The sequence below is a fragment of the Sinohyriopsis cumingii genome, chromosome 7 (genome assembly GCF_028554795.1).
Source record: "Sinohyriopsis cumingii isolate HCF-2022 chromosome 7, ASM2855479v2, whole genome shotgun sequence".
In the NCBI taxonomy this organism is placed as follows: Eukaryota; Metazoa; Mollusca; class Bivalvia; order Unionida; family Unionidae; genus Sinohyriopsis; species Sinohyriopsis cumingii.
This window is the reverse complement of record NC_142967.1, coordinates 120,152,016-120,176,677: the sequence shown is the minus strand read 5'-3', so window position 1 is coordinate 120,176,677 and position 24,662 is coordinate 120,152,016. Positions and strand designations below refer to the sequence as shown.

The 24,662-nt window shown below is 34.1% G+C and overlaps 3 protein-coding genes across 4 annotated transcripts; all 3 read left to right on the top strand.

Moving 5' to 3' along the window:
* The first annotated feature begins 175 nt into the window (after window positions 1-175).
* LOC149796028 (uncharacterized) lies at window positions 176-4,242 on the top strand. The gene is made up of 5 exons (XM_089965941.1): window positions 176-491; window positions 765-857; window positions 1,307-1,486; window positions 2,364-2,424; window positions 3,179-4,242. Exons 2-5 carry the CDS (start codon window positions 773-775, stop codon window positions 3,642-3,644), a joined length of 792 nt encoding a protein of 263 aa, XP_089822067.1. The 5' UTR covers window positions 176-491; window positions 765-772; the 3' UTR covers window positions 3,645-4,242.
* Window positions 4,243-10,161: 5,919 nt separating this feature from the next.
* LOC149796027 (uncharacterized) lies at window positions 10,162-12,597 on the top strand. Its single transcript, XM_089963916.1, has 3 exons — window positions 10,162-10,339; window positions 11,047-11,186; window positions 12,499-12,597. The coding sequence occupies exons 1-3, from the start codon at window positions 10,162-10,164 to the stop codon at window positions 12,595-12,597; spliced, it is 417 nt and encodes a 138-aa protein (XP_089820042.1).
* Window positions 11,192-18,586, top strand: LOC149796026 (uncharacterized). Of its 2 annotated transcripts, XM_089965942.1 has the most exons (6): window positions 11,192-11,592; window positions 11,947-12,063; window positions 13,003-13,663; window positions 14,004-14,057; window positions 15,100-15,280; window positions 15,582-18,586. In XM_089965942.1, the coding sequence occupies exons 3-6, from the start codon at window positions 13,442-13,444 to the stop codon at window positions 15,671-15,673; spliced, it is 549 nt and encodes a 182-aa protein (XP_089822068.1). In that variant the 5' UTR covers window positions 11,192-11,592; window positions 11,947-12,063; window positions 13,003-13,441; the 3' UTR covers window positions 15,674-18,586. The 2 variants fall into 2 exon arrangements, with proteins under 2 accessions (XP_089822068.1, XP_089822070.1); XM_089965944.1 differs by having other exon boundaries at window positions 11,192-12,063.
* The last annotated feature ends 6,076 nt before the right edge of the window (window positions 18,587-24,662 follow it).

Genomic DNA, 24,662 nt, shown 5'->3' with positions numbered 1-24,662 from the left:
TGTCTACGGCAAGCCGATATGAACATCGATTAACGATAGAAAAGTAGCCTACAAGTTTGATGTCACATTTCACCATCGTCCACTTTTAAAAAAAAAATACAATCATAAATGTTGCTATCGGTATAGATATAAGAGATTTTGATCGCAATATATGAAACATGATAAGCTAGTGAAATTGTACATGTGTATAGATCAGAAGCGGAATTTGGTTTATTTTCATTAACTATTGGGTGTAAATGTTCGAACTGGAAGAGTGGTTAGCTTTAATACGGTAGCCGTGCATTGGATAATTTTCATACTTTTGAGGTCTAAAGAAACGAAACGGTAATAACGTGTTCAGTCTGTTAATGGACACATTTTTTAAAATCGAATTTCAGAGAACAATTCATCTATAGAGAGGATTGAAGTGCATTTTAAAAAATTCCTCCTTGGAGTCAATGCACATGTAGATGAAGAAGAAGAGAGGATAACGAAAATCAAGAATGAATTCAGTGAGTATGTGTGTGTGTGTGTGTATACATATGCAGCCAATATAGATTCAGTTAGACTGCAATAATTCAAACTTGCATTACAGCACCAAACTTGGCTTATTTTAAGGTAGGGATGTGTAAATGATAACTTAATTGAACATATATATATTTACAAGCATACTTAAAGTTTTAGTAACACTAAATTTGAATTAAATAGTGATTTAGTCCATGTAGGTACTACTTTTTCCATTATAACAACTTTTTAGCACATTCTTTAAAATATTTCTCATGCAGTCCCATTCATGACTGACACACCAGTTGCTTCAACCAAGAAGGTTACAGCTACTCCAAAGACTGAGGAGAAATTGGGTGGATTGGTACCAGAAGGTATGACATTTTCAGAAAACTATACAGACTGTATAGACTTTAACTACAAATAATGAAAACTAATTTATATTAAACAAATCTTGATGAAAATAATAATGTCTTGCCAAAAGACAGTTGTTGACAATCTTATTTTAAACATTTTTATGACTGAAAAAATGAATATATGGATTAAAGTTGAACCTAAAATTAATAACTTAAACATTTATTTTACCAACAATATTTGCAAACACTAATGAGTTTAATACTTAATGACTGGGAAAATTCCCTGTTGTCCTGCAAGAGTAGAACAGAAACAAAAGATCCATCAAGCAGTATAAGCTACCACCTTGGCTTGTTGTGTAACTGAAAATGAATATGCATATTAAAGCTTAATTAAGAATGTTATTGTTTGATTAAATGCTGCCTTTCATTCAACCCACAGCAAATTCTTTAAAATATTTCTTATACAGTCCCATCAGTGACTGACAAACCACACCTTTCAACCCCAAAGAAGAGTGCTGCAGTCCCAGAGAAGATGGCCACGCCAAAGAAGATAGCAACAAAGAAAACGGCCACTCGAAATAAGATCACTTCAGAAAAGACGACTCCTAACAAGAAGTTACCCAAAATGGATGGATTGGTACCACAAAGTATGAAATGCTCCCATGTCTTATATTCTGTCTTTAATTATTTTTAAAGGACACCTACAAACTTAATATCCTTAAATTGCTAAATTTAATTGGATTCTGCCCACTGGTTTCAAATGAGTCAAGTTTAAATAGCTTTTCCCAAACTGCTATTAGTCCATTTAATTATTTTCAGTCTGTGAGCAAAGTCTGAATTTTTCCAAAACTGCAAATATCATTTCATTTCTGTTTGTCAGGAATGTTATTTGGGTCACTCTGCTTTAAATTTATAAGTTTCATAATATTCTGATATCCAAGATGTTACCAGGTGATTGAATATTTTACATTGATTCTATTTGTAAAATGAATAAGACTAAAGCTTGACATGTATATATGTATTGGGTTATTTAATGTACATCAGATTTGAGATGTTGATTTATAGCTTATCAAATATTAATTGCTTAACAGAAATGTACTTAAGAACTAGACTTACAATCTGAGCATGTTAAAAAATAATAGAAATGTAATAATGAGATTTACTTATAATGATGTTAAGTATATGAATGGGCCATTAAAACAGCAATCTGTTCAACCAATATTGGTTGGCCATTAAATGTCCTGGTCATAATAGTTACATGTAAAACAAAACTTAAAATGAGTAGCTTTCTTAAGGGATGTTTCACATCTGATTACATAGTGATGACAGTTCCAATAAACTCCTGTATTTAACATGCACTTTTTAAATACACCTTCTCTTGGTTCAGTCAGTTTTGGGAAAAGTCGGCCACTATCGGAATTCATGTAAGAACCCTGCATTTTCTATAAATGTTCATTTCCATAACTTGTATTCTTTTTTGATGCATGTAAATATTCATCTAATTTATCTTCCTTTAACTTGCAGTGAAGGGATCAAATGAGGGAATAGACTACCTCAGAAAAGAAAGTGAGAGCAACAACTCCAGGTAAAATTGTATAGATATTCCATCAACTGAATATTTTTGCAAGGTTGACCTTTAGGGATAATAACATTGAAAGCATGTTACACTTACTAGCATGAAACTTGACAGATATATTGCCCCAGGGAGAAGCCCTATTGTTTTGGGGGTCAATGGTCAAGCTTTGCTATAACCTCATGTGGACATGGGCATTCTGTGCAATAAGCCAGGATATATAACACCCAGGGTCATGAAACTTCATAGTAAATTGCCCTTGGTGAGAGGAAGAACCCCTTTATGCTTGACGCCATGAAGGAAAACATTGGTACACAGTGACAACATGCACATAATTTTCACAGTATTCTGGTCTTTATTTTCACAAGTTACGGAATGGGTGGGGTGCTACCTTTCATCTTTACAATGAGATTTATAAAAACTTCTATGCACAAAAAGCTAACTGGCAAAATGTCATTTAATTCTCCATTAGGTAATTTTTTTATTCCCCCCCCCCCACACACACATTGGTACTCCTGGTGTATTCTTATAATCATATCAGATTTTTATTAGGATAAGCTAGTTGCTACCCAGATTCGGCTGAAATGGAAATAGGGAGTTTAATAGGCTCTAGCTGTATTAGAAATCTGTATTTTGCATTATCAAAACTATGCTTTGTGAAATCTGCAACATTTAACTGTTTACACATGATGACATCTAGTAAATATTAAGACATTAACAAAATAGTATCGTTGTTGTTTAGCGTCTTGCATCTAATTTTATACAGGGATAGACGCATTAGAAAACTGGAAGACGACGTTAAAGCACTCAAGGAAGACAATAAGTATTTAAGACGGAAATTACGAAAACTTGAAGAGAGAAATTCTCTGCAGGATGTCAGTGGTGAATCGAGTGTTCAAGAAGTAAAACAGCCTGCAGCAGAGGGAGAATGCTGCAGTGTTTCTGCTCCAAAGGAAGACACTCTTGATGACATTAAAAAAAGTGTTCAACACATAAAATGTGATAAAGACATTTTTAAAGTGTTATGTCTGAAGATTTTCTCAAAGGATGAATTAAAGAATTCTTCAAGAACAGGGAAAAAAACCATTAAATGTGTGGGCACTGTAAGACCACCACTTGATATTCAAAAACTGAGCAAGCTGGAATTGTTAGTTTTACAGTGTACCACAATGGACAAGGACTTGTTTTACAAGAAACTTGAAAACTTACAAAAAATCCTGAGGAGAAGTTAACAGGTTCTTTTTTATATATATATACATCGGTCACCCTAATTGTGATCAATATCATTATGAAATCATAAAACATTTTTAATAAATTCTGTTCTAATAAATTTGATATTTGTCAATGATTTTTAAATAGTGCTTCAATTTTAAACAGGATTGGCATAAATGTATTTTGACATTTGTTTATGTTTCTAGAAAACTAATCTGCAGTGCAACATTTAATCTAAAATTGTATACACCCATCTGCACACAAGGACTATTACTAAAGATGTTAGTAGTCAAAGGGAAAGTTATTTTCACAGGAAAACTATTATTTGCTTTTTCAAAAGCTTTCCCGTGTATCTTTTCATAATCAGCATCATCAATCTGAGCTTCTATTTCACAGAAAGAGATGTTATTGAATTTCATGAAATTTACTTCCATAAACTATAAAGAACGGAGTTCATGAACAATAGCATTAGTTCATGAACTAGATTTATGTTCTGTTCATGAACAGTTCTTGATTTGTTCATGAATAGTTCATGAACCAGTTCATGAATAGTTCATGAACCAGTTCATGAACAGTTCATGAACTAGTTCATGAACAGTTCTTAATTTGTTCATGAATAGTTCATGAACTGAAGATTCATGAAGTGGCCATTTTCTGTTCAGGTACTAATTCATGAACCAGTTCATGAACTAGTTCAAGAACAATTCATGAACAGTTCATGATTTTTTCACAGGGGTTATGCACCTGCTGGCATCCGATGCAGTCAAGCTCACAATATGCAACTTTTTGACACCCAATATTCCTCCACAAATTCAAACACAAGTCTGTTTCAAAGTTCACCAATATGTGACCCAGGACTTGAGTCGTGTACCAATGTGCGTGGTTGTCATAAGTGAGCGAGCGAGTGAGTGATGATTGCGGTGCATGATTCCCGTGTGTCATGAATATTAAAATCACTTCCCTGCCAAACTAACAAGAAACTTCAGGCATTCCTACTCTAGGCTGGAGACGGACAACACCTCGAGCAGTGCGAGTTGTGAAGAGCACTGGTCTTTCATGCAAGTGAAAGATAAGGGATTGAATATAATTTGGAAAAATTATACCCTTCGAGTCTGGTAAGGGATAATTAGTTTTTTTATATATAAAATTATAAATGTCGGTGGGTGGGTTGTATACTGTGTACTGTATTTGTGTAGGTTATATTCTGTATTGCATTTGTCTTGCATTCTAAGTATGCATTTTGCATTGCTTTAGGTTTACCTCGTACCATTTATAAATCCCACAATCGACAAGCTAGTCTTATTATTTCAACCCAAAATGAAAGGACAGATAGCTCACAAATAGTAAGCAAAACACAGATATCACCAATCTGCCTTCCAGCACCTACAAATAACAGAAATCAAGCGTTTAATGATTCATCCATTAGCAGTTATCCAAGAACCTCAGCCTTACAAAATCAACTGCCAGTTATAGAAACACCAAGGAAATCCCCAAGAAAACAAAAGCAAAGGGATCTAGTGGCAAAATCATCATCTGAAAATATAAGTTGTCTAAAAGAACTGATTTGTTATTTTATATATCAATTAGTTATATTTTTACGAGTGTTCACATGTTTACTGCACTGGAAAAGAAAAACAGTAAAAGTCATGTCCAACAATCATAAAAGTAAACCAATGACAGATAACCCATGAGAGTCTATATCCTGTCTTTGAGTTAAGTCACAATACACAATATGTTCATATTTTATTTCATTATTTATTCGAAATATTAACATATAAGCTTGATAAAGAAAGCCTTTCGAGAGCTAATCTATATTTAAGAAAGAACACTTTTTCATAACTCTCGTGCATTGATAGGTTCACAGATCCTCGAAAGGGTTGGAGGGTTGTGCACTTCTTAAAGCCGATATTGGCTTGTTATAAGAGGGAAGGGGGCTACACATGTAGGAAATCCTCATTTCTTTTCACAATAAGTGGAGCTGGATCCCTTGCAACCCCTTTTAATACATGAATGTAATTTAAATATTCATGTGCTCCTTAATATCAATTTTATTATAATTTGTTTCCTTTATTTGCTGCTATTGTGATCAAAACGTCAAATTAATACATGAGAGCCATTTTAAGCACAAGTCTTACCTGGAACTGATTTTTTTTAATTAAAGTACTTTTCAGACAAGTAAACTTATTGGCAACATATCTGTGACTGTTGATCAAGATGTTATTGCCATGGCAGTGAGGCTTTCAATAAAATCATCCAGACCAGCCCATACACTGGCAATGAAATTAATGCTTGGACTGTTACCAATGAAGAGATGGCACAGTCCGGAGGACAGGGATTGCTGGCAAAGAAAGAGGATTTAAGGCCTGTCTTAGACAAAGATAGAATTTCAATCTTGAAAGGTAGACTTCTTTCTATAAAAATGATGATTGTTTAAAAAGCACTTGTCAAGTTATCATTGATTAAACAACACTGGTTTAACTCTGGTTATAAAGCTTTCCACATGATATAATTGATTTAAGCCAAACTGAATACTTTTTTTGTTGTTGTAGGGTTTAACGCCATTTTTCAACACATGATAGGCTATACATGGTGGCCAGTATTAATTGTGGAGGAAGAACCCTGGAAAACACCACCGACCCACTAGAAGCTACTGGCAAGCTTTCTCACATACCCACATTAGCTGAATCTGAGACTCGAACCCATGCAGACAGCCAAACTGAATAATTTATTTTATTATGTTAGGCAAAAGTTATGAACAGGAGATCTTAGCACATAAACAAAAATACAGAAAAAACAAAGCATGACAAGTCAGTTTGATTTTGTATACTGTCCACCAAACCAAAAAACAAAATATGAAGAAAAAACCACCATATTTAACATTTATTATTGACTGAGTAATATTTTGTTGATTATTAATATATTTAATATTCTTTTTTTCAGAATATGTAAGATGCTGGTGCAAAACTAACAACTTGAAGGCACCTGGTGATAAAGAAATAAATGAGGCAATAACAGAGAGAGTCAGTTAGGCAGAAAAGATAGTTTTAAAAAAAGTCTGCAGAAACAATAATGTGAATGGACTTTCTATTTTATGTCTTCAGTCAATATTTAATACAAATCTAGTAATTAAGACTGTTACAATTCAAGTTTTGTTTATACCTTTAAAAAATAAATAAATATTGCATATACTTCTGTGATAATTTATCTTCTTGACGATTTCCTTAGAGGCTGAATATATCAGATAAATGTCAAACATACTTATATATATACTTATAGTTATATGATATTGTTAACTTTCATTGTCATGTTGTCATTGTTCAGAACATTGCCAACTTTTCAACCCTATTATGCCAGCTACACCAAGAACCCATGTCTGTATGGGAAGAATGTAACCCATATCTGCACCAGAACCCATATCTGCACCATTAGAACCCGTGTCTGCACCAGAACTGATATCTGCACCATTAGAACTCGTGTCTGCAAGAAAATCTGTGTTCACACGAAATCCATGTCCAAAGAGAATCCATGTTGTTATTCTTTGTACATATAAAGACATGGGTTTTGAAAACCCGTACAGGCTAATTTAAATAATTCAGTCAATAACCCACCTCTTAGCCGTGTGGATTTCTTATTTCCATGTGGATTTTTGAAAGGCTAGAATATAAAAGTGGGATTTCAAATATGCAGCTTTTATTAACCAGAATCTGTGCCTTGGCCAGTTGGTTTATTTTGTATGGACTCCTCATGAACACAATATACAACAATCAACGAATAAGGTAAATAACAAACAAAATGGGACAATTCACTTCAAGGCAAACTACAACAATCAGTATAATCAACCCACCAATAGGGATAATAACACCCCCAGTGTTGGAAAAGTGGTAAAAAATGCAAATGATGAATATCTCAACCAGCCCAAATAACACAATACTTCAAGGAACTACGAGAAGGAATCCAACAAAACACACAACATAACCAGATTAAAAAGCAGGATTTCTTCCTTCTAATGTTCAGGATATTATTATATAAAAAAGTCCAAAAGGTAACTATAATGATAAAACCTATACAAATCAATTCATCATATGGCAATGGAATTGCAGAGGCTTAAAACCAAACCATGGTGAATTGATATCAGCCATCGACACCACCAACAACAACCCTCATATCATTTGTCTCCAAGAAACACACTTAACTGTAACAAGTAAAACTGCACCTAAAATAACCAATGACACAAAATTCCTCAAACACAGGAACAATGGGGAAAAGAGGAGGAGGGCTAGCCATCTACATCCATAATAACATCTCAGAGGTGATATAAATAAACCCAAACATTGACTTAAAAGGAAACCTTATAGAATATCAAACAATCACTGTCAAAATAGGACCAAAAAATTGAACATTTACAATACATATGACCATGGGGCAAATAATGCTAACCCCACTCAAAACTATATAGATTTATTTGAAGACAAGGGCACTAATAGCATTATATGTGGGGACGTCAATGCACACAACACAGAATGGGGTGGGGACCATATAGATACAAGAGGAAAAATAACATATCCCAAACTACATCTTCAAACACACTTATCAAATTTATTAAAGAAACATATTTTTGTATATTCATCTTTAGAACCTTTCTTTGGACTTTTATTCAACAACTTTATGAAGTGATCTGTTGGGTGGAAATTTCTCATTCGAGTTCCTTATGTGTATTTGATTTTTTGTGATTATACCACTTCAAAATGGATAGAAGCTGCACAGACTTCAGTCTCATGCCGCTTCTTTCTGGTGATGGAAGCCAAGATGCAAAGTTATGGTTGACACGATTCAAACTTCTTACAATAACTAAGGGACTAAATGACAGCAAGGCAAAAGCAACCTCTACTGTTAACAGATAATGCATTGCGCTGGTATATGTCACTGGCACGGAATCAAAGGATGACTTGAGCGTGCTCCAGAAAGAATTTATCATTCGATATGGGCCAGATGAAAGAGTGCAGTGACAGAGAATTGCAGCTCTGTATCAAACATAACAAGGTACAAACGAGAAAGTGGAAGATTTTATTGCAAATATAGTTGCTAAAGGAACTGAGATGGCACTACCAGAGACAAAAATTGAGCATATCTTCATCAACAGACTAAAGCCACATATACGACAGTTCGTCTTACAACAGAATCCAGAAACGGTTGATGATCTCCGTCAAAGTGCAAGACTCACTGAAGTCACTATGACAGACAGCATTAAAGAGAAACAAACACTTGTGGCAGCTATTCAGAGACTGAAAGAAAAACTTAACGCAATGCCAGTGGCAGTGTCATCCAAGCCAGAATTCAAGCATTCATTGAAAGAAAGTGGACAATGGAACAACCGCACAAGGCAGCAACCAGAGGTTTGTGATAGTGGAAGATTTCCTGGTCATGTAAAGCAGAGATGTCCAGCAAATGGCTAACAATACCATAAATGGGAAAAAGCCTCATAGACGCAGTCAACAGTATGACACGAGAAACTAAAAATCCATCACAGTAAGAAAATGCCCGAATCAAATCTCAGTAGCAGACAGGATACAAACACATCAAACATTAACAGAAATCACTTAACATTGATTATCAATAACACAAAAACAACATCACTAATTGATACAGGAAGCACTTTCATGCATTTCATGTAGACAACTGCAGCGTCTGGACAGTAAATTTGAATTGGAACCACTCAAAATTCCCTACATCAATGGTGTTAGTGGCGATCAACAAAAGCCTCTTGGATGTGTAACTCTTGACCTCAAAATCAACCGACTTCAGTTACAGACAGTTTACATGTTTCTAAACATATACACAGTGACCTTATTTAAGGTATGGACTTCTTAAAAAGCAAGAGAGCTACAATAGACTTGAACTCAAAAATAATATCCCTGTATAGTGGATTAACAGTGTCTGCCTTAAAAAGTGAGCTTAAACAGAAAATAAGCCTTGCTAGAATGCTTGCCAGGATTGTAGTGCCTGCACAATCTGAATGTGCGATTCCAGTGGAAATTCAAGGGATAATATGTTGTTACAGCATGTATCCACTTACTCCTCCACAACCCAATTACTTGGGGCAAGAGCAATAGATATAATTCAAGGAGGCAGAGGACGATTACATTTACTAAACCCCACAAAGATATAATCTTAACTCATTCAGTCCCAGCACTGTTATCAGTATCTCTGCTGCTATGCCCCAGAAGAAATAAGCTTTACTTTTATTTCCCCTGTACGTGCCTTGGGATATCATGAGATGGAATTGGTCTTGTGATGAGTCAGTGAATGGTCCAGCGTCAGAGTCAGTACATAAGTGTTGTTCTAGAGTTTTAAAATTTCGCGATTCCAGTAATTTACAGCTGAACTTTCATGCAAATTTGTAATTAGCAGGGGCTGGAACTATCCAATCGCAGCAGCCGATTCACCAAATCATAAATCTCATTCGCGCCTTCATATAAATTTGAAAGCAATCCATTCAAAGCATACGAGTTATAATTTGCATTGAAAAGTAGATTTGCCATGAAGTTGTTTGGGTTATTCATATGGAAAAATGACAATCCGATTACTGGAAATGTACTCAGCCTTCAAAATATTGTTGAGCCGAGAAAAGCAATAGAAGAATACAAAGCTGGGGATTTGGTGTCGGCGAAGTTGCCGAGTTTTGGAATAACGGAAGGGATCATTGGAAAGATTGGGGGTAAGTTCATTTCTGTTTTATTGTATTACATTAAATTAGAAAAAGACATGTACTTTTATTGTCTTTCGTATATTGTCTACCATCCTAACATGCGTGAAAAAGAAAGTGCATTTTAATACACAATTTTTTTTAATTATAGAGCTACTGTTATTTTGATCTAGATCTATGTTGCAATCATTAAAAATGATCGAAAGTATGCATTTTAGTAAGAATTTTGTTTACAGGTTTTGAGTAATTAACTGTTTCAATAGTTAAGGAAAAAAAGTAGAGATGATATTTGGAATGCAGCATGAGAAAGCTCGAAGAAAACGGACTGCTAAAAAAAATGTGTGTATATATATGCACATTACAGTTAAGGGGCCATCCATAAATGACGTCACGCGATTTTTGACCCCCCCCCCCTCGTCACACATGGTCACAAAAGTCAGACCATCAAATATGACGTCACAAAGCTCTGCTCCCCCCTCCCCAGAATGCAATCAAAAATTTAAGTGGTACTTTTTTTTAAAGTAGCGCATTTTGATGTGATGTCACATTTTTTAAATACCTTCCTCCCCCTCGTCACAAGTGTGACCCCCCCCCCAGGTGCGTGATGTCATTTATGGACAGTCCCAAATTTCGCTATTAGGAATTAGGATAAATAAATTCATTTAATAAACAATTATTCTGATTAACAAGTTAAAATTTTAATTTAAAAAATCTTGCAGATGAATCCAAGAAAAAAGAGATGCAGGGTGTATTAGACAATGATGTTCTGTTCTACACCTTAGTTGAAACATTATCAGGAAGAAGGAAAGATAAAGAACATAAAGAAAGTCAAGATCAACCACCAACTAAACGCTTGAAGGTACTATAAACCTTTGCTAATCTTTCTTAAGTTTCTTATCTTTTGATTTTAAATAAATCTAATATAGATTTAATAATTATTATATTGTAAATAAACTAAAATTATAAATTGATACTGACTTAAATGTCAGTATTTCCCTTTCAAAGATAGGTGTAGGCAAGAGGAGATCAATAAAATTCATGAAAGTTACCTGGATGTGTTCCCAAGAATGATAATACCATTCCATTTATGTAGTTAGTTATTTATTCCTAAATATTAAATGCGTTAAATTGAGTTATTTTGACTAGTGTTTTAATACTCTACCTCTAACATCATCATTTACATGTATTTGGTTTTACTATTCAAAGCTGTCAGACCAGGGGGCAAGAAAGGTTCAGTTGGAAATGGAACTGGAGATGGGAAAAGGGTATGGTTAAACACTTTGTAAATATGATTTATTTTCAGTCTTAACAAAGTCTTTATGCAATGTGCAGAACAAGTGTAATATTTTGCTCTTTTTAAAAAGTTTATATTTGGTTAATGTTCATCACATTTAGTGCAAATATAAGCTTATTTCTCTAAAATCTTTTAACAGGATTTATCCAAATTAAGAGTCGGTTGATCCAATCCTGCAGGTGTTTGAAGAAATGTGAATTTTTGTTGCATCAATCCATGACAAAAATGAAATAATCTTCTGATTAAATTTGATTTCTTTTGTTTGTCCAATTGATATGTAAACATGACATCGAAGATATTGATCGTGTGCTGTTTTTTAATTTAGGATTGAAAGAAATAAAGATGATACAGATGTAAAGTAATAAAACAGGCAAAACCAAAGCAGATCAAGAAGGCATCACAACAACAACAAACGAAGACAGTAACACCAAAACAAGCGATGGTAATATTAAGATGCAACAATTTCAGATTTTCTAAAAACTTTCACCAACAAGCTTCATGTAATATCTATAAGGATTGAATACAGTAATGAAATAGTATGGTAGTAATTCTGAATAATTTTTAATATTAAAGTGGTGCATCCGGATTTTATATTTGATTGATTACACTAGTTTAAATATTATTTTTAACATAAAGTAAAAGTAAAATGCCCACAGTAATTTCGCACAATGCACAGTGTGAACGGGAAATGTTCGTTCCACAACATTCTGATGAACGTTTACCGAATACAGTATTAAAATTGGTACGTGCAGTACCATGTGATCATGCGTCTCCTTAAAATAGTTCCAACTTAAATCAACCATTTTTTAAAGGCCTGTTTTATTGTACCAATACAAATTCTGTGCATATAATACATGTACTTTTGTATGCTCTGCAGATCAATCTAGAAAAGGCTGCTGAAGCACAGCGACAGCTTGAGCTCGATCTGATGGGAGAGCAGTCGGACTTGCAACAAAGACTTGCAATAAACGAGTAAGTTGGGTTTGTAAGAAAGTTTGGTCAGTTACTTGCAGTTTACACAAAACTGAGTTCCACTTGAGATGTGTTTAATCACTGACACTGTTGTTTTTGTATCATTTGACAAATGGTCCTAGTTTGCTCTTGATCTGTAAAATTCTCCAAAATCATATAAATATATAATGATCCTCACAGTGTTCTTATTCAGGATGATGTATTTTATAAAGCCAACATTAAATGCAAGGGCAAAAAAATGCATTTATTACTTTTACTTATCTCCCATAAAATTGTTTGTTTAATCAGCTTATAAAAAAATAATAAAATATAACCATGTAAAACAAAATAACCATCATATATCAGTCTTTGGTTTTCCAACACTATTCCTATCCACTATATTAATCACCACAAATGTTTTTTTATATAGGCAAGATACTTCAAGTGTGGTTGGTTCAGCTTTCAATGTGCTTAACAACCCTGACTATTTGCATCAACACCCAAGATTGGCATCTTTAAACCAACCCAATGGTGCATTTGTTGACAACCAAAGTTATCAAACTGAACGCAGGGTTGCAGACTTGGAGGCATACGTAGAGACCCGGCTAGATCAGTTATGGCAATATGTAAATGTGATGCAAAGCGATTTTGTATTGCAGATTCATCAGGTAAGTTTTATTGGAACCCATAAAATGGAACATTTTCAATTACAGATTTTTTTTTTCTTCCTTCAATTCAAATTTTAAAATTTTGAAAATAGAGTTCTACACTTAGATCTGTTGTCTTTCTCTGCCAATTTAATACCACATATATAACAGTAACCTTAATGAAATATGAAGCCATAGCTTTAAAAGTAAAAAAAAAAAAACATGCATATTTTTCAGTATCACAATATGCAAGGTATGGGTCAAAACATTGGCAGTCCTGGCTCAAGCTTTTCTGGTGTAAGGTACCAGAATGAGAGTCCAACAAATGTGGCTGTAGGGTGCACAGGCAGCAACTTGACCTGTGAAGAAAACGTGACAGATTCAACTGTCCCATTCATCAACATGGCTGAGCATAGCAACTCACTTGAGGATTGTACATTACAGGTATACAATGAATTCCAGATCTTATATTGCTAACAATGATATAATTTAATATCAGTTATTTTCCATGTATGCTTGTAGAACAGTTTAATTTGACGATTTAAAATGGTGAGCTAGTGAATTATTTCAAAATAAGAGTTATTGATCAAGTTCTTAAAATAGAGTTATTGATCAAGTTCTTGTTTAAATTAAGTACACAGGCAAGCTTTAAATCTAGTAAGAACAATCAGCCAGCGAAATATTGGTTTTCTTTATATTTAATAAATGGTAAATTTCCTTCTGTGTACCCATTTTATGCAAACGAAATTTAAAACCAATTTAAAATTATATGGTATCATTTCAGAAGTCCTCTTCTAATCTTCTACATCCGGACTCTGTCTACAATAATTATACAAAGGTATGTAGTGCATCATTCTTCTATTTTCCAGCTTTCCAACTTTAAACATATATAAAAAGTAATTGTCTTATGACCGTTTTCATTATTAGATCGACTATTTGAAGATTAGGTAGAACTAGATGTTGCACTCAACCATGTTGTTGGCATCCCCAGTTGCATGTAAGCTTGTATTTTAGTATGCTACATAACTGAATGAAACTTCAAAAAGTGTTCTCCATCAATAAACAGCATGAACTTCATAAGTTCCATAACTCTGTTTTCACTTTACCAATATCATCACCCTTTTTGCAAACACTCCAAAGGTTAAAATTTTGTTTGTAATCAGTCGTATCTCTAACAGCCGTATGTAACTGAAGGATACTTCACACAAGTTTTCCCCATCATTAGACATCATGACAATTGCACAAGCTTCGCAATTTCTTGATTTGAACATAATTATCCCCCTATTTTGTACTTAGGCCCACCGATCCCAGTTTTCAAACAGTCAGGCATGCAGTCATTCCAGTATTTGTTCTAGCATGGTAATTACAAGTGATGCTTGTAGAAAGTATAAAATGGTTTTATTTATGCGTGCGCGTGCGGATGTGCTTTTGTCTGAACACTAGCCTGTGTTAGTGGTCACCCAAGTATTAGTAAGTTTTCAAAATTTCCCTTCGTATGAAATTTAAATGTGACCTGCACCAGTTACTTTCCTTAAATTCTATATAAGTCACTTAATAAGTGGTAAGCTATGGTAGATTAGGCCTGTATTAGCCACCTGATTGAAGTCATCAGTTATAATAGAATAGACCTGTTAAGTCACCTGATTTGAGATCAGTTATGGTAGATTAGACCTGTATTTTCACTCACATGCAAAAAATAATTGTTGGTTAAGACACCATATTGTAACATCCTGCATAACCACAGTGTTACAAAGGTGCATTTAAATTTCATGAAGTATGAATATCCCCAAGACGTAAAAAATATGTAGATATTTATAACTGATGAAGTATTTTTTTTGTTGAAAAATTTCCATTTCTGTTAAGTTAAGCTACTATTTTAGGATCAACTCTGGAGCTATGTTGAGGCTGCAGATGACTTTGGGAAAGTAGCCAAACTCCTTTTCCGAAAATTGTATACTGTGGGGGAAATCAAAGGAAGGAGTTTGACAGGATCTGCAGCAAACAGAACATCACTTGCTAGGCCAGCTATAGAGGATCAAACAAAACTCCAGGTTATTTATGGTAAGTATTTGTAATTTTGAGATGAACTTGTAAGGCATTTAGTCAGGTACAGAATATAATCTTGAGTATATTTTTTATCAACAATTTCAAACGATTTTCCCAAATGTCAAAAGAAGACTTTTTAAAAATAGTGTTTTAAGGGTTAATACCTTGTTTTCTTTTAAAAAAAATTAAATTCAAAACTAAAAGATTCCAAACATGATTTATAAATTAAAGGCTACAACTGTTACAATAATGTTATATGTGTACTAATTGTTTTATCAATTCATCACATTATATATATTTATTTTTTTATTTACAGAATTGATCCAAAAGAAATGGCCATATGTAAAGGATGCAATGATTAACAATAAAATCAGCGAAGTACTGAAGCCTTCAAGAAACCGGGATTAAAATGCATAGATGCCAACCATTATGCTTTTTCCCAGCAAATTATGTTTACTGCTAGACTCTTATGGATTACACTTTTTTTGCTAAATTAAAAAATAAACTTAACACAAAGCATTAAATTTTTTTTGTCATTTTTATTATCATCTCTTCAATTCCACTTTAAAAATTGAGAATATTCTTCAAAAGGTGACTGCTGCATAATAATAGCACAAGAGTACCTTCTTATTAGCTATTAGCAACTGTATACAACCAATTTCCAAGAAAACATGGCTTACTTCCTAAGTGAACTTTGCCTTAAGCACTGATTCATTTTATTCATGAGCTAGTCAGTTTGAAAACCAGTCTATATTTTTAAAGAAAAGAGAGTCAGAGAAACACTTCACGGTTTGAGGTGTGGACGTTATATGACGTATTACAGCAAATGGATTTTTTCAAACTTAAAAACATGTCTAATCAGGAGAAAGGACAAATCAACACTGCATTACAAACTTTAAAAGAATATGAGAGTTATGATATACAGCACTCTGAGCTGTAATTCTGGCATTTAATATATAGCTTACACTTTTTTTGCCATTTATAATAGCAATAAGTAATTATACCTCTCGGGGGTTAGTAAGTATGGAAATGGATGAATATTTCAAACTAAAATGTAAAATTTAGCATTTTAAAAACATAATGGGCATTCTGGATATTTTCGAAAATTTCATTTGTGATGAACAAAATTTAAAATATATTAATGTAATCATTTGCTTCATGATATAAATTGTTGATCTGCTGGTTCTTTATGCTAGTGGGTGTCCCAGGAAACCACGGATAGTACGTCCTAGGACAAGCTCAGACATCTAAGTATAAAAACCTTGGACCTCAGGTATCAAAAAGTTTTTGTGAGTGGACTTTTACCTCGGACAGTAACCAATACTCCGAGGTTTTTCCTAGGAACATTTGTCCAGGGTTACCTAGGAAACCTCGGAAAATTTACAGCTGGGTACACAGTCATAACTGTACCGTACTTTATTGTTTCATCATTTTTGAGTGTCATCTCTGGCACAGTTTTGCACAATGGCATAATCGGGACAAAGCCAAAGGTATCCTGTCAATACAGGGAATGGACTAATGCAAGAAATATTGCAAAATAGAGCCAAGCGGCGTTTAGCTGATAAGGTCAAAGATTTCTTCTTCATCACGGTTGCAACAAAACGCAATGATTCCCAAGGGGGAACAACTATGCAAAATGGTAGCCTTGTAGTGGCCTCAAAATCTAAGATAAGGGGACCTCAGGCACTTATAGGTTCATAAAATCCCTATCAAACTGCGACTTTGGTAAGTCTTGTTTAATTGTGAAATTTGACTGCATTTGAAAGAACTATATATATGCATATAAATTTTTGTTGTTTTTTTGAAAGGTCCACAAACAAGATCGTATATGCTCATATCAGACACCCAGAGAAAAATACTAATTTGAATATGTGAAACCAATGCTTTTCATTGCTGTTTCTTTAATATTTATTTATTTATTTTTAGTCGAAGAAACATCTTGAAAAGAAGATGAAAGACAGGCAACTGATGGCTGAGATGGTGCAATGTGAAACATCCCAATGCAGTAAGCTTAATACATCAATTATATTAAATCAATGTAACAAATCATTGCAACTGCTGAGATTTGTTATATTTTGTTTCATTTACATAAAAACCACAGTTTCATCCAACTGTCATAAAACTTGGTCAGAATTTTGATAGATGTGAACCCTCAAACAAGAAAGCAGGTGAGTCAGAAGAAGAATGTTGAATTTACTACCTGTAATTTACTGAAATATATTTTCCTATGTTTGGCCTCAATAATTTTCTGCCCTTTCTTTCAAACTTGGACCTAGTTGTTAGTCATCAGTGAGTTAGTAAAGGGTTCTCAAATTGGCCAGATCATAATAAAATGTTCCTCTTTAAGGCCTTAACTAACTGCAATTAATCCATACTCGGTTCATTGTGTCAGGACTAGTTAGCCCTTGTTTTCACAAACTGATAAATCTGACAAGAGAAAAAGGAAGGAGGACAAGACAAAAAATTCTACAGCAAATGATAATGAAATACTTGAAGAGGAAAGAAGGAAGAAAGAGTTAGAAACAAATTAGAGGTAGTCAACAAACAGTTAGAAGAGGTAGTACTGAATAGATGTCTCGGTGGCATTTCAGATTCTGGATCACATGTATCTATTGGAAATGCATACAGAGATAAGAGAAATCAGCACGCGGGAAAAGACTCGATTTGGAGAGAGAAAAACAAGTATTACACTCAGCACAAATACGTCAAAGAGTAATAAATGTAACGTTGCATTACAGTTAATTTTCAGTGAGGCAGGAGATGAAAACACAGAATTAGGCAAGAGAACAAGATATGACTTGACAGCATATGCAGAGATTTATATGGAGCAAACACTACATTTCAGCCATATATCCCTCCTCAGAACTAATTCTTTCTTGAAGATTTTTACAGGTCTCCTGTAATTCTTATTTGACGCTACAAACACGGCAAGAACAATATAATGATATGCACTTGAAAAATCAAGTGCTTGAAGATGAAAACAGACAATTAAAGGAAGAAGTGTCCAGGCTGAAACTAGAAGTTTACATGCTTGAGTCGGGCGCAACAATGCTACCAGGTAAAACAAATTAACACATCTGTTTACTCATATTATCATTTAGGCATATAACGTATGCTAATAGAAATTTTAAATGTATCAGTAATTAATGCCCAGCCATGGGTTGGTGGTTTTCACCAGGTTCTTCCTTCATCAATAACTGCCATTTAATAATCTATCATGTGTTGAAAATGGTGTTAAATTCAAATGATATCGTAATTTAAAACCTAATGCCCTGCCCTTCTACATTGTTAAAGTCATATTTGGAAAAGAGCAATATAAAATTTTTAAATATTTCAGGTGATTAATTGAAGACTGAAGTATGTTAATGCTTTGACATTTTTTTTAAAGGTAAATTATTCTATATTACAATGATATTTCTAGCCACAAAGAAAATTGCACTTTTGTGTGAAACTTGACAAATTCTTTGGATTTCTTTCTGCAGAGGATCAAGTTTAATTTTTTCCAGGTGTACCTGCCGCAACACCCATAACAATTTACTTCTTAAAGCAGTTGACCAGTGCGCTTGAGGTAGGATATGATATATTTTTAATCTGATTGTCATTTTCACCCAGTGATAAGTTTATGGTTGTTAGTATAACTGGTGGAGACATGTTCAGTTAAAGCTGTAAGTTCTTATACAGGGAATGTTGAACTGATATTCAGACCAAATCAGGCAGATTAGAACATTCCATGGCCTTTTAATAGAGGTAAAGTAAATGAGAGCAAGAAATTGTTACACATTTCCTTTTTCTGCCAGTTATGATTCCTCTATTTTATTAATAGTAAGACCTGCATTAATTCAATAGGATTTGGTAGAACATTTTCAATATGTTTAAGTTGAGGCAATGGACTAATGTGAAATCGATAATGTGAGTACCAAATCCATGATTAATAAACTTAAATAAATAAATAGATAGAGAAAAAGTTCTTTTCCAAAGTAAAAAATGCAAGGAACTGAATAATTAATCCATCATAACATAAGTCAATGTTTTTCATACAGCATTGTTATATTCCAGGACAAAAGAAGCTTTGGGATGAGAGCGAACAATGAAGTAGGTATTTATCTTTTCATACCAATTTACATTTGCTACTTTTTCAGGTAAAATACTGGGCTGCCCCTGTTTTTAATGCACTCATAATTATAACCACACACATACTGTATTTTTTTTATTAAAAAAAATCAAACGTTCATACCTGAAAAAATTGCTGTTTTTGTCCCAAGGTAGATTCAAGTCATCACATAACGATACTTTATTATTAAAAATCAAAAATGCATAAGTCACTCATATTTGGTGCACATTCTGCAAAATGTTACGTGGTTTCAAGGAGACATAATTATTAAAGCCACCACCACCCCACTCTTTTTGGCAAATGCAAAGCCCTTGGCAGCATTAGACTACTTTAAATTTCACAGGTTTAATGAGGACAAGCTGTACATTTCACAGGTTTAATATGAATACAACTGTACATTTCACAGGTCTAATATGATGACAAGCTGTACATTTCACAGGTTTAATATGACAAGCTGTACATTTCACAGGTTTAATATGAGGACAAGCTGTACATTTCTCAGGTTTAATATGATGACAAGCTGTACATTTCACAGGTTTAATATGATGACAAGTTGTACATTTCACAGGTTTAATATGAGGACAAGCCGTACATTTCAGAATAAGCTACTTGCATAAGATCTGATTGAAAATCATAACTTTCTTGTTGAAATGAAACATTTGCCTCCTTACATTACCAGTTTATTGTGAAGAAAATTTAACTCTGACCATACAATAATCTTGTCACAGGAGGATTACAAATTTTGTATATTACATTTTTCCAATAGTAACTTTCACAAACATGAAGAAGATTAATGCCATGGAATCATTTTCCAGATTGTCATGCATACTGAAGTTCAGCCCCCAATTCATCCCAAGCCAGTTCAACTACTATTTAGCCAAGTTGAATTTCAGGCAGAGAACACTAGTGGCCAAAATCAGATGCAAGATAACACTTGTGATGAACAAGATTCCTGTGCCGAATCAGTACCAGTAAATACATGGGAGGAATCACAGACGGTGAGTGTAGACATTTTGTTATGTATTCTGAGGTACTAAAAAATAGTAGGTCTTACATTTCATCATAAAAAGGTGCCAAAAATAATGAGTTCATATTTTATTTATTTTCAAAAATGATGTATACAGATCATTTTACATTTCACAATTTGCCGAATGGGAGCAAAGATGTGAGAAATTTTTTTTTGTTTGTTGACATGCCTGAATTTGTAAGAAAAGTTTATGCAATATTCTGTATTGATGATGGTCACCCAACCTGAAAAGTGGAGTTCTTCCATGAAGCACATAGTAACACCAATCAGTGAGAATATTTTGTATAATGTAAAGGCTTGTTTGGCAATTACTGTTAAGTGTACATTTTATTTAATCTCTTATTTTTCAGAGCAGTGGAAATCCCAAGATAAAGCTTGTGGACGACTGATGTTTACCTAACCCAGGCCCAGCTGTCCCAAGCAAATCATAAAGCAAATGGAAATCCAAGAAAACTTGCTACTGTTCTTCTGGATATGATTTCCAACAGTGATAGGCTGGCAAGATCCAGTGCACTTGGGAGCAAAGAGTGCATGTAACAAGAAGGATGACAAAGCTATCTGTTTTGTCTTCTGTGAAACAATATATTCCACTGCCAGCAGTAGTTTTGTCTTCTGTGAAACAATATGTTCCACTGCCAACAGTAATTTTGTCTTCTGTGAAACAATATGTTCCCATGCCAGCAGTAATTTTGTCTTCTGTGAAACAATATGTTCTGCGTATTTACAAATGGCCAAATGGTGAACCATGTCTAAGTGATGCTGTATTCAACGACGTTATCAATCAGAAGTGTGCAACTGCATTGAGATCGCTTATGAGTCAATACAAATTTTTTTTAGCATCATGTTTTCTGTTTATGCCGATTATATTACATAATAACATACTTTATACTGCAACTGCATTTTTGTATGCTATATTTTTTTTATAGCAATGGACCTAGGCTTGCGCTGAATTACTAGCTTGCACAAATTAATCTTAAAATGACTATGGCTAGCGCACGCTTGTTACATAATTTAAGCTTGTGCAGGCTTGCATTTTGGATTGCTCAAGCTTACGCCTAGCTTGTGCAAGCTCACAATATATTTTATGTGGTTTACGCAAGCTTGCAATAAAGAACCTTGCAAGCTTGACAGTTTATTCAGTGCAAGCTTGCCACAAGGTTCAAAATACTAGCTTGCATGTATCAGTTTGCGCAAGCTTGCATTAAGAGCTTGCGATTTCGGTTTGGGTAGGCGACTTAAAGCTTTTTCATCATCATCAGTGCAGGGAGTCATTCACAGGTATCTACAGCGCTACCAAAGAACAAAAGAAATCAACAGTGTGCTCCACTTTAATTAAACTGAGCCAAGCCACCACCCACCTTAAAATAATATGGTAGGAAGGATATCATCTAATCATCATTTTTATTTTGGATTAATTCTATGGTACCAAATATTGTGCCTTTTTTATAGTGTTTTGAACCAAATTTTGTATTTATAACTAACGATTTAGTATCGATTTTAACCTCGCTAACCTTTAATGTTTAACAAAGTCATTACCAGCTCCTACTAACAACTATAACTCAATTAACATAGTAGACTAATTTGATGTGAAGTCACAGAACTCGGTGTGGTTTCGTGTGACGTATACACTGTGTTATAGTAACGTTGGATCAGAAGAGTATACTAGTTATCTCGGTGCGAGGGACCGGGGCTTCATGACCATCGGGTCTGTGATTGATGTGAAGGCTCTCGAGGGATCCTTTCAACAGACTGAAAGGAGCAGACCGTGCGTGGGTGCTTTTCTGGCCATTGACTAGAGCGCGTGGAACCGGAACATCTTGGATGTCAAATGGGCGTCACAATAGTTATATATAGTGTTCCATGTTATTTCCACTATTGCATTTCATAATTTCATTCATTCCTATTGCTATATTGTTATGTGAATGATAGATAGGTTCGTAATTTCATTCATTCTTATTGCTATATCGTGTGAATGATCGATAGGTTCATAATTTCATTCATTCATTCCTATTGCTATATCGTTATGTGAACAATCGATAGGTTCGTAATTACATTCAAATTTACAATCTTTTCTAAATCGTTATTTGAGCGATACATTCAAGACTTTCTTTATATTGGGGTGTAGATCACTTTTATTTTGTTGATTGGTGATAGGAATTCATGTTTGTTTTGAAATTCCATTTGTTAAATTCATGTTTCGAGTTTTTCCTCGTTGTGTTAATTGTTGTTGATAGTTCCATGTTAGGAACTTTATAATTTTCCTCATCTTTTTATTTATAATGGTGTCAGATTTGTTCAAATTTAAATTGCGTTTATAAATAAACATCTTGTAAATGCAGTTGCTTTTGGTGTCTTCCCTAATCCAGTCCCAACCCTGCTTCATCCTGTGGAAGATGAAGGGAAGGCTCTCAGAACTGAACTAAGAAGTGTGAGAAAGAAACATAAAAAAAATGTGCGGAAACATCTGAGGAATCGACCATGCGAGATTCGAATGCAAAAAGTCCTCAGGAAGAGGACAGTCAGCTGGATAATTGTTTAAGAAATTACAGCGTTTGTCAGCCAATACTGTGAAAGATATAAACGATATCATCAATAGAGCAACCTTTACAATATTTACGTCTATTGATCAACTGCTCTTGTATTGGGATGATGTAAAATTTAAAATCCTTGAGTGGGTAGTTCTAACAAAATGTCCTACAATCACACAGACAGTATTCATAAAATTGTTTTACAATATCCAAAAGGTTGAAAAGCGTAAAGCAGTCAGTGAGCCATCAGAAAATGTTACAAAAAAGGACAGTAAAGTTGTCTGAACAGCAACATATTTTCCTGCCAAGCAAATATCAGTATATGCCTTTACTACTACAGCATCTAAGCATCACCTGTAAATAGCTCCTGAACCCCACTGACGCATATATGCAGAGCTGATAAACCTAGTTTACTACCCGAGTGTCGCTTATGTGCGTATAGTTCAGCAGTACTTGAAACCCTGGTGTCGCATCTATGTGGACATGACTGCTGTTAACTAAACATTGACTGGTTGAAAGTACAGAAGTTTACATATTTTTGATTATCATAACCAATGAAAGAACTGTTTCCTTAACATTTTGATACATGTGTGAAAGCTGAGAGGTTAAATTTAGACACAATGTCGGGGATTTTCTGAACTTTACGAAACACGTGTAGTTGAGATAAACAAAGATGGATTCCGATTCAGACACGAGCAACTTTGAAGGGTTCAGTGCAAGCGATATCAAAGAGTTTAATGGATCATTCTAAGAAAATGGATCGGATATTGATATTAGTCCTGTTTCAATACCAGATACAAGTGATTTTTAATCAGATGACGAGGCGGACATCGTACCACTTGCACAATGGAGTTATGACCTTGCCATGTTCAAGATCATGTTGGTTCAACAATCAAGCTTGAACTAAGAAATGAGAACCATTTTTTTCCTGAATGTCTGATGGAAAAGCTTGGGAAAGAAACAAACAATACACTATAGTAGAGCTGCTTATTTATTCTCTTCATAACTTCCAAATATAAAACCATACTCCATACTAAGTTAGACATTTTTAGGATAATTTGGAAACAAATATAGTCGTCAAAGACAAATGAAATTATTAGGAGACAGAGCACCCTAATATAAAATGAGCTACAAATTGTGAAGTTGCACACACACACACACACACACACACACATATGCTGTCTATGTAATGGACCATGTATCTAGGGACTGTCGTTTCGGAAAAACATTTCATGGCATTCCAGTATCTAAAATTTTTAATCAAGACTTATTTTCATTAAATCGTCTGTGTACTTTGTGCTTTCCACTTATATAGCATGAGTTGTTGTCATTAAAATACTTCAGATTTCTTTTCATAATAAAGCTCCATGTCATGTGAATATCATGCTTGAAATACACAAATCATCAAAATACTATCCTGCTATTAGGCATATATGATGGAAAAGTAATCTCTGAGGTTTGCTACAGATGTTCTCCGAGACATGCGACTATTTAAAAACATAAAAAGAGCACATTTTAAAATGCTGCAGTTTAAATTTAATATTAATTTAAATCCTCCTTTTCTTGTATCATTTTTTAAAATAATTTGATTCAGATGACTTAATATAATTGCGCATAAATTTGTTGTGTGCTTTTATTTCAATACAAAAACATTAATTTCAAATACATTTCAGGCGATACTACAAATCTGGCCTTTCATCTTGATCATGACCACAACCAACTGGATCAACA

Coding starts and splice junctions, on each gene's coding strand:
- LOC149796027 (XM_089963916.1), top strand. CDS start 10,162: ATGAAGTTGTTTGGGTTATTCATATGGAAAAATGACAATCCGATTACT. Junction 10,340..11,046: donor GATCATTGGAAAGATTGGGG/GTAAGTTCATTT, acceptor AAAATCTTGCAG/ATGAATCCAAGAAAAAAGAG. Junction 11,187..12,498: donor CACCAACTAAACGCTTGAAG/GTACTATAAACC, acceptor TATGCTCTGCAG/ATCAATCTAGAAAAGGCTGC.
- LOC149796028 (XM_089965941.1), top strand. CDS start 773: ATGACTGACACACCAGTTGCTTCAACCAAGAAGGTTACAGCTACTCCA. Junction 858..1,306: donor GGGTGGATTGGTACCAGAAG/GTATGACATTTT, acceptor TTTCTTATACAG/TCCCATCAGTGACTGACAAA. Junction 2,425..3,178: donor AGTGAGAGCAACAACTCCAG/GTAAAATTGTAT, acceptor AATTTTATACAG/GGATAGACGCATTAGAAAAC.
- LOC149796026 (XM_089965942.1), top strand. CDS start 13,442: ATGCATATTTTTCAGTATCACAATATGCAAGGTATGGGTCAAAACATT. Junction 13,664..14,003: donor TTGAGGATTGTACATTACAG/GTATACAATGAA, acceptor GTATCATTTCAG/AAGTCCTCTTCTAATCTTCT. Junction 15,281..15,581: donor AAAACTCCAGGTTATTTATG/GTAAGTATTTGT, acceptor TTTTATTTACAG/AATTGATCCAAAAGAAATGG.